This window comes from Cryptotermes secundus, unplaced genomic scaffold (assembly GCF_002891405.2).
Source record: "Cryptotermes secundus unplaced genomic scaffold, Csec_1.0 scaffold1084, whole genome shotgun sequence".
In the NCBI taxonomy this organism is placed as follows: Eukaryota; Metazoa; Arthropoda; class Insecta; order Blattodea; family Kalotermitidae; genus Cryptotermes; species Cryptotermes secundus.
This window is the reverse complement of record NW_019724603.1, coordinates 755,704-770,864: the sequence shown is the minus strand read 5'-3', so window position 1 is coordinate 770,864 and position 15,161 is coordinate 755,704. Positions and strand designations below refer to the sequence as shown.

Sequence of the window (15,161 nt, the reverse complement as noted above, 5' to 3'; positions counted from 1 at the left end):
GAAGTTAGTGCCCACTGTAGTGGATAGAGGATGTCGCATGGTCAGCGCAACGAATCCCCACGGCCGTTAATTTCGGTTTTCTAGACCGGAGCCGCTATTTCCTTGAAATAGCTCCTCAATTATCCTCATGAGATTGAGCTGACCCCGTTCCGGACCCACTACTTCTCAGGAAATCTGTCTGGGCCGGGAAACGAACCCGGGACCTCTGGATCTGTAGCCAGGAACTCCTGACCACTAGACCACAGGTTTTTTTTTTTTAATAGAAGGCGGGACGGAAAAATATTTTGAGACGAGTACTATAATCTTCAGANGAGCGTGATTTACAACAGTGGTTCTCAACTTTTGTCAGACAGTGGCCCTGTAAATTCTTTTATCTATAAGACGAGAGCACCGCACCGCGGCCCGGCGGCTGAGAAACACTCGTTTACAGTATAAAGCAAGGTTCAGAAATGACTGGGGAAGTTGTGAGAAGTCATGATCTATTTACTGGTTCCCTACTCGCTGTCATTTACAGTTCTGTTTACATTCCATGGTTTCCTCGTACAGCCCAACTGTGCGGAGTATTCTAGCTGGTATTGCCGTCTTTAAATTAAAGATTTCCGAAAGAAACCTGCAATCTCTCACGAACTTTTCAACGCAGTGTCGAGTCAAAAGAAAACGTCAATCGACAGCTGAAAGCTCAACTGAACTGCGCTAAGTCAGTCACATGCCTCATTTCCATCTCTCGAGTCCTCTGCACCCAAGCTCACATCCTGTCAGGCTGGCGTCTCGCAACTCGACTCACTTAAACCAAAGTCAAAGTCACATTACGACTGATGGTGAGCCAGTCAGTCTTGGTGTGGGGCCCAATCTGGGGCTCATGACCAGATATGTATTACTGTTTGACAGTTTAGGTCTTGTTGTTGTGGGGCGCCCTCTCTGACGAGAGGACGGGTCTGTCTTGTGTCAGAGTCACTGTCTGCAGTAGTAAGTCATTTGTCATAATGTAAAGGATATTTACATTTTACATGTTAAACATGATAACAAATGTATTTATACATATACAGGGCATCTGTCGGTCCAGGCCGCCCAGTTTAAGCCTCTTATACTTTCTATGACGGGCTTCTCCTTGTCCAATATTGCGAACATTTTCGTTATCATGATTTTGTATGACTTCCGCTTGTTGTCTGCATAATTCTGTTATATAATCATATACGTACGGAATTTTGAAAGTCGTGTGTAAACTTAAACCAAGTCCAAGTCATATTGCGACTGACGGTCTGTCAGTCAGTAAGCCTTGGTGTCGAGCCCCGTCTGAGGCTCATGACCAGATATTTATTACTGTTGAACGTTACGGTTTTGTTTTTTGTGGGGCGGCCTCTCTGACGAGAGGACGGGTCTCTTTTTTACATGCTACTGGGTCTTGCCAGCGTGGTCTTTCTCGGGTCTGAGTCCCTTGAGACTCGAGAATATATTTTACTGTCTCAGATTTGAGACTTCCCTTCAAAGTCAAAGTCACATAGCGACTGAAGGCCTGTCAGTCAGTCACTCTTGGTGCCGAGCACCCTCCTGGGGCGCATGACCAGATATTTATTACTCTTTGACAGTTACGGTCTTATTTCTGTGGGGCGCCCTCTCTGACGAGAGGACGGGTCTGTCCTTTGTATATGCTGCTGGCCCTTGCCAGCGCAGGTTTTCTCGGGTCCGAGTCCCTTGGGATTCGCTACAATATTTTACTGTCTCAGATTTGAGACTTCCCTTTTCGTCGCCTCCTACGACTCGCAGGGTCACGGTGGAGGTATTCGACCCCGCCTCCACACGGGGGTACACTTAAACCATCTTCTTTGCCCTTTTTATAAACCCCTCGGCACGGACGGCACAGAAAGCAACTCTTCTACTGTTGTGTTTATTCGTTTCCGCGGAAACCTGTTCATTAAACCGTTCCATAGCAACGGCTGTACGCGTGACATCTCGTTTCGTGAAAATTACTCTATTGTTGGGTGCGGGCAATACCTAGCAACGGCTGTTTCTCTGGCTCCACAGTTCTTGCTCTGAGCAAATACGCCACAATATGTCCTGTGACATTTAGTTTGCAAGATACATATCGCCGTCAAATGGGACAAGCTATCAAATAATCAAACCAGGGACGCCTCGCAGGTACCAATAGTGATCGAAGAGGCCTCCGTCCGTTTCAAGTCAGGCGGGTTCACTTGAACACGCCTTCACATGTCGGCATCGCCCGCTGTCACGGCTACCTGATTACGTTTCGGCACGAGAACTTCCGACAGGCCTGGGAGGGACTGCATGAACGTACTCCTTTTGGTGTCCCCCACAGAAACAAAAATCCCGACGACTGAGGAGGCCACGCAATGGGCCCTCAATGTCCAAACGTCACTGATTAATGTACAGCGTTGAAACCACTGCCAGACATTTTGCCCAAAGTGCGCTGAAGCGTCGCTGTGCTGAAACCACAACCTCTGCCCCAGGCACAACTGCAAGCAAGGCCTGCAGAACAGTTTCCACAAACAGTAATATCGCTACACGGTCAGCCTCTCAAGTACGGGTCCACGACGATGTCCCTGACGACTCCACTCTAACGCTGAAGTGGGCTTGAAACCCACGTTCCAGTGTTCAGGGGTGTGTCGTCGCCTGCTGAAACACTGAGATAACGGGTCCGAATCCCACTTGAGGCACGGATGTCTCTGTTTATTCTGTTGTCCTGTGTATGTAACGGCCATGAGACGGGCTGATCCCCCATCCAAAGGGTTCTACCGACTGTCTATAAGGAACAGACGCGTTTCACAGATGCCCTAGAATAATTATCCAAAGAAAGGTATGTAAGAACAGCTGGTCCGCAGTGTGCTGATGTAGCCAATTTACAAACCTTCATCCGCAGAGACCGACCGCCCGGAAATATGTGCATCTGATCCTCGCGAAGCACGTCTAGGACCTTCCGCTGCGATAGCCCCAGTTCTCGTAAGGCATCACACAAGCTTCATTCCACAGCTGCAATCGTGGCATCTTCATTGGCTGGTGTTCGTACAGTCCGTGGGCGACCTGCATTCACGTGTGCCGTAGGTGTAACACTTCCTGCCTCACGGAGATGCTGCTCGTCGAAACACATTAGCGTCTCCATGACGTCGGCAAGGATACCGTACTACCAACTTAACTATTATGGGTAAGTAAGTAAGTAAAAGCAAAGTTTCCTTTGTGTTCAATTAGGCACCACACCATGAAGGCGGGTCAAAGCAGTAGCGTAGTTAGTTGAGGCACTATGCCACAAGCCGGAAGGTAGCGGGTTCGAATCCCGATGTCATAGGATTTTTCAATTAACCTAATTCTTCCAGCCGCACTATGGCCCTGGGGTCAACTCAGCCTCTAACAGAAATGAGTATCACGAATATTCCTGGGAGTAAAGGGCGGCCGGCGCGTAAGGCTGGCAACCTCGCCGCCATCTGTGAGCTGACTGTCTAGAAAATATTACAGCCTCGACGTCTCACAACCCTATGGGCGCTCATGGGCTGTTATAGGGATTGCTTTACCTTTTTCTCCATGAAGGCGTATGGGGAAGTGATGTTTTCTTGACCTCGGAACTAGTTGGAGGTGACGGGTCAGCTTCACGCCCCCGCCGCCTTGTTCCTGAGGAAAAAGCCCCCTGATACCCACTGGACAGGATGGGTGGGCCCCAGAAGAAGTCTGGACGGCGTGGAGACGAGAAAATTTTTTGCCCTACCAGGACTCAAACTCCAACCCCTCTCTTGTCTAGCCCGTTGCTAATCGCTATACCGACTCACGACTACTACAGGTACCGGGAGTTAAGGGCATGTCCAGTAGTCGTCATGTGTGTAGTCTATGGTCATTTGATCACACGGGACACTTACCCTGCACTGTGCGTCTTGAATAAACATAATGTATCGCCTTGACAAATAACACTGCTGAGACGTACGTTACCCCCTTTTGACGGTAACGTGTATCTGTGTGTCTCGGGACTTGTGCTGGGAAACATTTTCGACTTTCTTAACAATGAATCACGACGGAGGGGCTAATGCACGAATTTCGTTTCTTTCTGTATAGTCCAGTTACTGTCAACGTCGTTAAACATCCCGCAAATAAACAGGGCACATAAAGGCACAGAATGGGCCCAAACACATATCGACATGAACCTGATCCTGCAGACTATCATACTTTCACACACACTACTGACAACTTATCAAGATACAAAATCCGTAGTATTTCTTGCATACTTCAGCAATACTAATACGAAAAAATTTTAAACGCTCTTTAACAAAATATTCTTCGGACCTGAACACGATGATAAAAAACAGATTCCTTTGGTCTGTAGTCCGCAAGCTAACTATGCCGAGAGAACGAACACCGTCTCTGTGGTCTAATAGTCAGAGTTCCTGGCTACAGATCCAGAGGTCCCGGGTTCAATTCCCGGGGATGCCAGATTTCCTGAGAAGTAGTGGGTCTGGACTGGGGGTCCACTCAGCCTCGTGAAGATAACTGAGGAGTTACCTGAATGGAAAAGTAGCGGCTCCGGTCTATAAAACCGAGATTAACGGCCGTGGGGATCCGTTACGCTGATCACCGCGACACCCTCTATGCGCTAAAGTTGGAACACAATGATCAGCAAAAAAAAAAAAGGTATCTTTAAACACTTTAAAAGTTCGTAAACAAATTTCCTGTCTTACCCTCCTCTCCCACAATGGACAGCTTCCCTTCCAAGAGCATAAACACTGAAGATGGCAACCGTAATGTTCGCCGAAACGTACGAAAACAACATTCGATGCTGCTTATTCACTAGAGCACACACGACACTTTCGCACCCGAAACTTTTTTTGGGGCGGAACCACTAATAAAATTCTTGTATATAAAATCACGAAACTGGACAAACACGTAAGGTTCATAACAAATGTTACATAAGGTCACCAGATCAACATATTATTTGACTGCACACATTTAGAGGCAAAAGTCACGTTTCATGTATAAGAAAGATGCAGCTTAAAGACTAATATGTCGCATATTTACAATTTTCAATGTGAAGAGTGGTTTTTCGTTCTTCCTCACAAAATTCTTTCTTATGTTTGGCTTCATGCTCAGAAGTTCAATTCTCAGATCTGGCGCCGCAGTAAGTTCGTGTCTGTGTTTTGTTTTTGTGACAGCGTTAATTCCTGAATGCAGTTTCGCGCAAGTATGTGATAGCGCGAGCCGGTCACGGTAGCCGAGCGGTCTTAAGGCGTACACTTTCTTCGCTCGCTCGGAAGCCGGGATCGTGGGTTCGAATCCCACTCAGGGCATGGATGTTTGTGTGCGTTTTTCTGTGTTTGTCTACAGGTAGAGGCCTTGCGACGAGCTGATCACTCGCCCAAGGAGTCCTACCGAATGTGTAAGATCTAGTAAACCGAAGTGAAACGGAGAGTTTCATGGAGGTAGGCCTAGGCCCAAATTGGGGCTGTAGCGCCACAGGAAAAAAAAGTGATAGCGCGGGGTATCAGATAACGAAACCCACATCTTGTTAAATAGTTTTTCTCTGAAGTAAAAAAAGCTAACGTTTTCTTTTTAAGGTCTTCCTTCTAAAGTGTCATTCCTATTTTAAAGAAACTCCGAAATGAAAATTATTTTTAAAGAACTTCAAAATAACATTTAAATTATAATTCTGTATACTGTACCGAAATGTTCTTGTGGAACCATTATTTTCACTTCGCGAAACCCTGGGGTTCTGCTGATCCTCTGGGAAACACTGCCCTAAGGACACTAAACACATTCTGAACTGGCTGTAATTCTCGGCCATGGTTGTATCGAAGGCCTCTAACTGACAACACCATTTCAGTAGGAATGACTTTGCTTATGCTCGCATTTAAATAAAAAAAGAAATAATGCACACAAGTGGTACCTTGTTTTGTGTACACACGAAAGGGCACATTCTTCTGATAACGAATTCATTACAATGTGAATTAAAATCCATCCATGTATTTACGGAACGTGTGCGCCTATAAACTCAGTAACTCATCACAAACTGCTGTTCTGTTCAAAACAATAGATACAAAAACAATGCCTCTTCATCAAATGTTATTATTCATTTCAAAAAAAATCTATAAAAACGGTCAGTCTTCATGAACTGCATGTCACTTCAAACCACTGCTTTAGAACAACTCATCAACTATTGTTCTTTTCAAAACCACCATTTTATGTTGGTTATATAACGACGCTAGTAGTATCAAAACTATACAGCGCCGATGGCAGCAGGATTCATGAATGCCGAGCAGATGATGGAATCAGAACTGGTGGGAGAAACCGAAATATTTAGGGAAAAAAAAAGCGTCCCCGTGCCACTCTGTCCACCACAAATCCCACATGACCTGACACTGAAGCCGGGCAGCCGGCGACTAACCTAATAATTCTCAGACTGTTGTTCACTTCAAAATCATAATTTCTCTTCATCATCAACTGTTATGACAATAAGTCTTCATCGACCACTGTTCACTCCTAAGCCACTACTATAAAAACAATAACACCTGTTCACTTCAAAACCAAAATGAAACCACTCAAACATCTCACCTCACCATTTCATCAGTCACCAGTGTTAAAATTATACTTTCAATTACGACCTGAACGTGTACCACAAGCAAGAAGGAAACAAACCACTGTGTTATAATTTCCAAGCACGTAACCTGAACTGCTTTACTGTTCAGGTCCAAGTGTCATAACCCAAAAATCTTAAATCAACTCATACAATACTATCTACACAGATTTCACACAAAAGTTTATTCCGCACTTAAAAACTTAAATAATTCAACTGAAATCGGGTCAATATAACATTACATAAAATGCCAAAGTACCTGTAAGATGTCAAACCGTAACTGCCAAATCCACGTGGATTTCACGTCTAGAAATAAAATTTCGCTGTTTCCTCACACGGGTTACCTACCCATGTTTTCACACTGACAGCCTGTCTAAATGATATGGTCCGCCCGTTCCTCTACGGTACTTATTCTTCAGTAACAACATACCATCTTCATACTTGCTACAGCCGTCTACCTCACATACTTCAGCCCTAAATCATTTTAAAAATATGTGAAAGACAACTATCATCATGCGGCCATATTGGATTGAATGGCAAATTATATAGAATAGTATGAAGCCACACTTGCAGTTGTTTACAAGTTGGAATACAATTGAACAAATATACTTACCTACACTCCGCCCCGCCAGTAATCCTACTGTAAACAGAACGCAGAGCAGAAACACTCTCGGCGCCATAAATTCACACGCATTGGGACAATTTTTCAGAGAAAAACGTCGTCTAAATACGCCACACAACTCTCACTCTGCGCGCATTAATACATGCACTTCCCCACACGTTCGAGCAGAGCTTTGACATCACCTTCCGCGGCTGTTCCATTTATTTGGTTTCACCCCTGCGAGTGTTTCAATGGTTGGAACACTTTTGGCGCAATATTTCAAGCGATGAATGCAATGCGTAACAATCACAAGCGTGACCGACTGTTTACTTTTTGTGTGCTAAAGATAAATTCGGATAAATTTATACCACAAAAATCGTACCATAATTTCACGTTAATTTGCGATTTACCATCGCGAAAGGCCGCGCCATAGCTCCAGCGGTTAGTCGCTGGCTTCCCACCGCAGCGGCCCGGGTTCGATCCCGGGTGGTCTGGTCAAGTGGGATTTGTTGTGGACAAAGTGGCGCTGCGGCAGCTTTTCTCCGAGTACTTCGGTTTCCTCTGCCAATCTTCATTCCACCAATTGCTCCACAATCACCTTCACCTATCATCTGGGGCTGGTACAATAGGCCAGAAGTGGCCGCAGTACAAGGGACTTAGTCCCACCCCACTAGCAATAAAAAAATACTATCGCGAAAGATTTAATAACTGCAAAAAATTTCTTTAAGAAAACTCATGCATTTTATTAAACTGGGAGAAATTTACATTTACAATAGTTTCACACAAGACACGGATGCATCATTTCTTCAAGCATAATTAAAAGTAATTCACACCTGAACTCAATTAAATTTTGTAGTCAAAAAGTATAGATAGAATCTTGGTCATAATGACGTGTAATTCGGTACAACGTTTCAGAAGAGCATATGACCTCCATCTTGGGAGTCGGAGAGTAAGTTAAGCAAGAAACCAGCAATGAGCATCTTTGACTTGCTCCCCAACCTGAAGATGGAGGCGATACAATCGTCCAAAACATCGGTGTACTTGTACCGAACATCATGGGGTTACAACCCTGAAGACCACCTGGGTAAATATGGAATCCAACAATAAAATCACGTCTTTGTAATTTCACATGCCTACGGAACAATTACTGCAAAAGTGGATCCAAGTTTTCTGTGACCAACCCTATATAAAGAAGGCAGTCTTCTGGGATGTGGCGCCGTGAAGATATTGTGTTAACTGACGTTTCGGAGGAACGTATCGCCTCCATCTTCAGTTAGAAGAAAAAAGAACTTCAAATCTTATAAGCCTGTATTATTTCTCCTACAAATTTTCCAGTGCCACTCATTTTGTACATTCCAATATTAAGGTCTATGAACTGAGTTACTGACAACTCATTAACACCGGGGAAAAAAAAAAGGTGACTGTCAGGAATCGAACTCTGTGTTAAGCAGTTTGCATAAATATGTAGCATAACGGTACTAAAAGGTGACAAGTGACACAACCATCGGTAATCCCTGATCTCGATTTTGTTTCTTGATTAAAGGTGGCTGACACATGTTAAACACGGATAACTAAGTACACGCTAGAACCATGTGGCCCAGTACCGGAAGAAGTGTTAATAAAACTACAGAAACAACATACTCACAATGCTCTCTATTGACCGCTCATGAACTCCCAACTGTTGCTCAAGATTTGCATGCGCGCGACATCTGTGGGCAATTTCTGAAAGCTTCCGGTGATGCACGACATCAACACGTGCCTTCAAATGACAATCGTAATACTATCCATCTCAAGAACATCCCCTTTTTACTAGGACGTAGGCTGTCAAAGGTTGCTTTAAATATGGAACAGCTCAGTCACTGTAACGATTAAAATACGGACAGGACGACTGGAGAATCCGAGTTCGATTCTCGGGAGGAGCAGATATTTTTTCTCCTTTTCTCTGCGACCAAACTGTTTCTTATCCAAGGGGTCCGCGGTGATTCCCCAGAGCTAAGGCTGGACACTCACCTGATACGTCTTCAAGGTGTTATGCTTAGTTGGGCTCAAAATGAACACATTTTCAAGCTAGATTTGGCCTTCTCAAGGTGATGACTACAAGCAATACCGTCTTCTAAGATGTGACATCATGGAGTCAGGTAAAAGTATACCGATGTTTAGGACGACTTTACCGCCTCCATTTCAAGGTCGAAGAGTAAACCAAAGCAAACATAACTTATTGTTGCTTGCACATGCCTTACCTTTACAGACAAGGTCTCCTGCCCTGTAAGGTAAAGTTGTCCCTGTGCTTAACTAATTAAGCACTACGCTACGAGTGGATACATAGTTCCAGATTTTCTTGACCTCAGCACTAGTTTGAGTGGTCAGTTTCACGTCCCTTCCGCTTTGCCCCCGGTATGCATTGGATAGGAGGTTGGGTGGACCCAAGAGCCTGTCTGAACGACGCGGAAAAGAGAAAATTCTTGACCCTGCCGGGACTCCAACTCCGATCGCTCGGTCACCCAGCCCATATACAGTCGCTATACCGACTGAGCTATCCAGGCTTGTTCCAATACAAAACCTACTTCTGGGATTAAGAATCTACAGACTGTTGGTGTGGATGTGAGATCAGCAAAGTCTTCACTGACATAAAACACAAAAAAACGTGGGCTTAGATCCCTGACCCAAATGGGTTCCAAAACCACGATCTCATTCTCAGAGCAATGGAAGACAGTACTCACCTTAGACCACCTGGCCACTGTAACTACCCTAAGAAATTTTTATCATTTATTTGTGGTTTTCTCAACGACACTATCACTGATACAGACTGTGAAGCACTGAAATGTATGATTGTAGTGAATAATTAACAGGAAATGACGTGAAGGTACCGGAAGGAAACAGAAATCCGCAATGAGGATATCCGGTGTTCGGGGCGGCATATTCGAACCCGGGCAGCCTCGAATATAAAGAAGCGACACCTACTCGGCTCGCGAATATTCGATAAGGGACTCAAACGTAACGAATGAGAAAACATGCCTCAGTTTTTTAATCTTCTCTTCGACAGAAGTTAACGTGAAAATGTGCGCTTGGTAAGGAGTACAGCACACTTCAGGAGGCGGTGGAAGACGAGTATGTAAGCAATGGCTCTTCCAGCCCATTCATGGCCCAGGTCTCTTATTCAGTCCCATAATCATTTTACACAGACGGTAGGGTTCCTTGGACGAATGAACAGCCTGTCGCAAGGCCTCTACCTAAACACAGGGCAACACAAACCAACATCCATGCCTTGAGTGGGATTCGAACCCATAATCCCAGCGCCCAAGCGAGCGAAGACAGTTCTTGCCTTAGGCCGCGCTATGGCACGGCCTCCGAAAACAATAAGCCGCACTCTGTTGAGGTCCGACTGGACCACAACTGTCGCAAGCTGTCTGTACTTAATGCAAGAGCTATAGCGAGGTATACAAGAAAATGTCACTCAACTGGATAATACAATCCGGGCTTCCCCTTCGACTCGACTGCGCAGACGTGCGAAGATACGCGAAACTGTCCGCCCTGCTTAATACCACCTGTCACTAATTCAACATCCAGCTAGCATCAACATTTAGCCCCTCCCCCCCACCCCACCCATTGAAAAAGAAGACCATGATCAGCTGATTGGCGTCAACACGTGCCACAGACTGAGAGGTCTCCTTGGAAGATCGGGTAATCGAACCTCATATTTGTTGGCACTAAAACAACAGCACTTCAAGCACCGCATAAAAAAAAAAAAAGTAACACTTGTTGTGTCTGAAAAGCCAATATGCCGTGAAGATTATAATTCACTGAAGAGGAAAAACTTTAATGTTTAACGACGCTGCCAGTATCGGATGTTACATAGCGAAAAATGCAGTAACTCGAAAACCACCGAACGAATTTTCATGAAATTTCATACTAGGAAGTTTTTCTAAAATTTGTTGAATTCCAGTTTCGGCTATAATAAAAATGAAAATTGGCGGCCACTTTACAAGAACATTTATCAGAAGAAAAAGCTGCTTCGAACAAAAACTGTAAGGAGAAAGAAACATACATTTGTAAAGTTTTAAATTTTCGGAATAATTAAAAAAAAAAAAAAGAGCCAAATCGCCAGAGTTGTTAAGGTGTTCGTATGTTCCTACTTTGTTTCAACCGTTGCACTTTTCATGGCGGCAGTTTCTTTAAATGAGTAATCTTTTCCAGATTAATCTATTTTATAATCGTAAATATTAATCTACTCGTATTGGCCTGGGGTTACATAGCCACTTAGAGGAAAGGTAACGTTATCCCTGTGCTTAATTAATTAAGCACTATGCCATAAAGGCGTATGGGGGAGTGGAGGTATAGCCCCATCATTCTTGACTTCTGTACTATATGGAGCCCAATGATGAGCTTCACACCCCAGCCGCTTTACCCCGGGTGAAATAGCCACCAGTACCGATTGGATAGGAGGGTGGGTGGACCCAAGAGCTGGTCTGGACCCTGTTCAGTAACTTGGATACAGCGAAAAAAAAAATATGCGTAGCGCTTAGTGACTCCTGGAATGTATTATTAACTTTCGCCATTTAGAAGCTGTAACAATGTTTTCTTAATTACAATGCTATGTACTCAGAATTTAAATACTGCATTATAAAGACAAAATTGTTCTATTAAACGCAAGGAATTGCCCTTTATACCTGTATTACCAAGGTCGACTAAAACAACAGCAAACACTGTACAGAGTTGGAGTCAATCTTCCATCGCCTACATGCCAGCCATTTTGTATTAACACAAGCTACGGTCGCCTGATGTTACAGGTGACTGGGGATGCTTCTTTAGCTTTACAGCTTACGTCTCTCTTGCCTGTTACTAATTTCAGAATTAACTGCTAAAACCATGAAGCCATTTGGGTTGATTTCGCCGAGTCCTATTCACGAAACGACGGAACCACGAAGCGGTAGACACTCAACTTCCTTTAAGGAGAGGCAACATAAAGGAGACGAACCAAATCGGTTGTAAAAATTTTAACATCTATTTTAAACCACGCCGGTCACGGTAGCCGAGCGGTCTAAGGCATGTACTGTCTTCGCTCGCTTGGAAACCGAGATCGTGGGTTCGAATCAAACTCAGGCCATGGATGTTTAGTTTGTGTGTGTGTTTTTCTGTGTTTGTGTACAGGTAGAGGCTTTGCGACGAGCTGATCACCCGCCCAAGGAGTCCTACCGAATGTGTAAGATCTAGAAAAACCGAAGTGAACGGAGAAGTTCATGGAGGTAGGCCTAGGCCCACTGCGGCTGTAGTGCCAAGGGAAAAAAATTAAACCACACTTGTAAACAGATTAATTGTAATAATTTATAAATATTTTAATGTGTTCATGCAAGTCGCTATAGATGTTAAAGGGTCAGATTTTATATTCATGGAATTGTGATGATACTGTATGTATGTATTGATACTGACCGAACACATTGTAACAGTAGTTTCCGCCTGTATTGATGTATCCTTCTGAAGATGGTCTCTAAGACCGAAACATGTCAAGGATGAACGATTAAAAAGGAAAGAAATAAAAAAAACATTTTATCAGTCACACTGGATGGAGTTGATTAATCTTCCATGAAGGCATTTTGGAATTTGGTAGGATTCCTTGCGTCAAGGAAAAACAAACGCTAAACGTTTATTTCTTTAACAATTAAAATGAAAACTGGCTTAAGGGATTTTCGAATTCCGGCTGGGTCGACTATTCTGACACTGCGGTTTTTATTTTTCTCCCTCAGTCTCTCCAGGCAATGGCCGAGACAGGCGCCTTACCGATTTCGATCGTTTTCTTCCACATCCTTTCGAATTCATTATTCACTACCGTCCATTCATCCGACGCTCTACACTCTGACAAATGTTGTTAAACAGGATAAAGTACACCGAAAGAAATTCTAACTTAAAAGAAGCTGCACAATAAATTACATTTTCTCCATATGCTGGACCAGTGAAGGAGAGCACGATAAAATGGGTACAGACATTGTAAAGGGTGGCCCGAATTATTTAGTTCTTTCCAAATACTTGCAGAAGAATTGTATTATTGCAAGGCTGCTGCATTTACTCGGTACATTTTGAACGAGTTGACTGGCTATGACTCAGCGGGTTGCAGGTTGCTTCCCTGCGCCTCAGGAATTTGCAGCGCACGTGTAGCACGGTACATTCATCCCGAGTACGTCTGACACATACACACCTACACGTCTCTCACAATCACTCACCGACATTCTACTGGCGAATCACCTGATTCGAATCACAGTTGCTGCAGTTGCAGTTCATCTGTTTTGCTAACCATGGAACGTCATGCCTCTCTCTTGTAGGCAACCTTACGGAATAAAATTCTTCGGCAAGTTCCCATTGGCATATGAATGCCGTAAGCACGCAGAAAATAAAATGTAACAACTTACTAATGTTCGGCCTAAAGGCATGTCTCACTGAAGAATTGTAAGTGTATCCAGTACACCGCATTGGACAAACACAGAACAGGGACCACTAGATGCAGTGTTCTATATTCAGTTTTCCCTAAGCTAAGAAGGGAGGTCAGACTAGACCAGAACACGTAATTCCATGTGAAGGCGGGGTCGAACACCTCCACCGCAGCCCTGCGAAACGTATGTGGCTACGAGAACGGAACTCTTGAATCTGAGACAGTAAACTATGGCCGTGAATCCCATGGGACTTTGACTTGAAAATGACTGCGCTGCCGGGGGCCAGCTGCAATTGTAACGACAGACCCCTTCTCTCATCAGAGAGCGAACCACATCAACAAACTGGCAAATGTCTGACAGTAATAAAAATTTGTTTGTAAGCTCCAAATGGGTGCTTTATTTAAAGAGACTGGCCCACTGACCGCCGGTCGTAACATAAGACTCAACTCGACAAGACATAGAGCAGCATGCACTCGAAGAGTTGTGTGTGAGGAACAGAACACGTAGGGCAGTATGCACTCGAAGAGTTGTGTGTGAGGGACAGAACACGTAGGGCAGTATGCACTCAAAGAGTTATGTGTGACGCAGTCAGTTGAAGAGAATTCAGAAGGCAGACGAATAGTTTAAGGGTAGAGGACATTATTTCATGTATGTTATAGTTACAGTAATCCTCAGTGTTATAATTAATTGTACTTGCAATTTGATAATATCCAATAATTCGATTCACCAATCCAAACCCCCTATATAAGTGACTAACACACGTGATAATATAGTGTAACCAGGAAACCCACTAAAATAAATACGAAATTTACAGGCATTTGAAAGTATAGCAATTTCCTGCCTTGGTTCATATGAACATTAACACCTTGATGTCCCATTTTCTGAGCATATTGTTGGGCCAAAGAACATTTACAATGGCCACCATGATTCTTAGTTCATAAATGAGTGTGTGGAGGTATTAGAATTCTCAGTATTTTTTTGACCGGCTCTGTGGTCCAGTGGCCAGAATTCCTAGCAACATACCCAGTGGTTCCGGGTTCGATTCCCGGAGCTACCAGAGTTTCTGAGAAGTTGTGGGTCTGGAACGGGGCTCACAGGAGCTACCTGAATGGAAAAGTAGCTGCTCCGGTCTAGAAAACCGAAATTAACGGTAGCGGGGATTCATTGGACTGACCACACAACACACTCTATCTGCTAAAGTTGGCACTAACTTCTACAAGTGGCGGTTGCTTGCGGACTGAAACCCGTTATTTTTTGCTAAACATGCGTCTAGTTCAGACTGATTGGCCCTGCCATTTATACATGACACTTAACTATGTCGGGTTTGATTTTAATTAAAGAACATGTACATTATGACAAACTGAAGTTGTATCTTTACTTAACTAATTAAGCACTATGCCATGAAGGCATGTGGGGGAATGGATGTATAGATCCACATTTTCTTGACCTTGGCATTATTTGCAGGCGAGTGGTCAGGTTCATGCCCTGGCCACTTTACTCCAGGAAAGTCCCTGGTACCCATTGTATAGAAGGCTGGATGGGCCCCAGAGCTCATCTGGATGGCATGGAGAAGAGT

At 44.1% G+C, this 15,161-nt stretch overlaps 1 protein-coding gene across 2 annotated transcripts in view; it reads right to left on the bottom strand.

Moving 5' to 3' along the window:
• LOC111862528 (protogenin) overlaps positions 1-7,309 on the bottom strand; it is a 214,597-nt gene extending 207,288 nt beyond the window's left edge. Inside the window, exons 1-2 of one of the 2 annotated variants that reach the window (XM_033750698.1) lie at positions 7,176-7,240; positions 6,911-7,036 (exon numbers count right to left, since the gene is read on the bottom strand). In XM_033750698.1, coding sequence (XP_033606589.1) covers positions 6,911-6,914 — 4 coding nt within the window. In that variant the 5' untranslated portion in view covers positions 6,915-7,036; positions 7,176-7,240. Of the gene's footprint in view, positions 1-6,910; positions 7,037-7,175 lie in introns of both variants that reach the window. The other variant, XM_023848010.2, reaches the window with a different exon arrangement.
• Between the last annotated feature and the right edge of the window lie 7,852 nt (positions 7,310-15,161).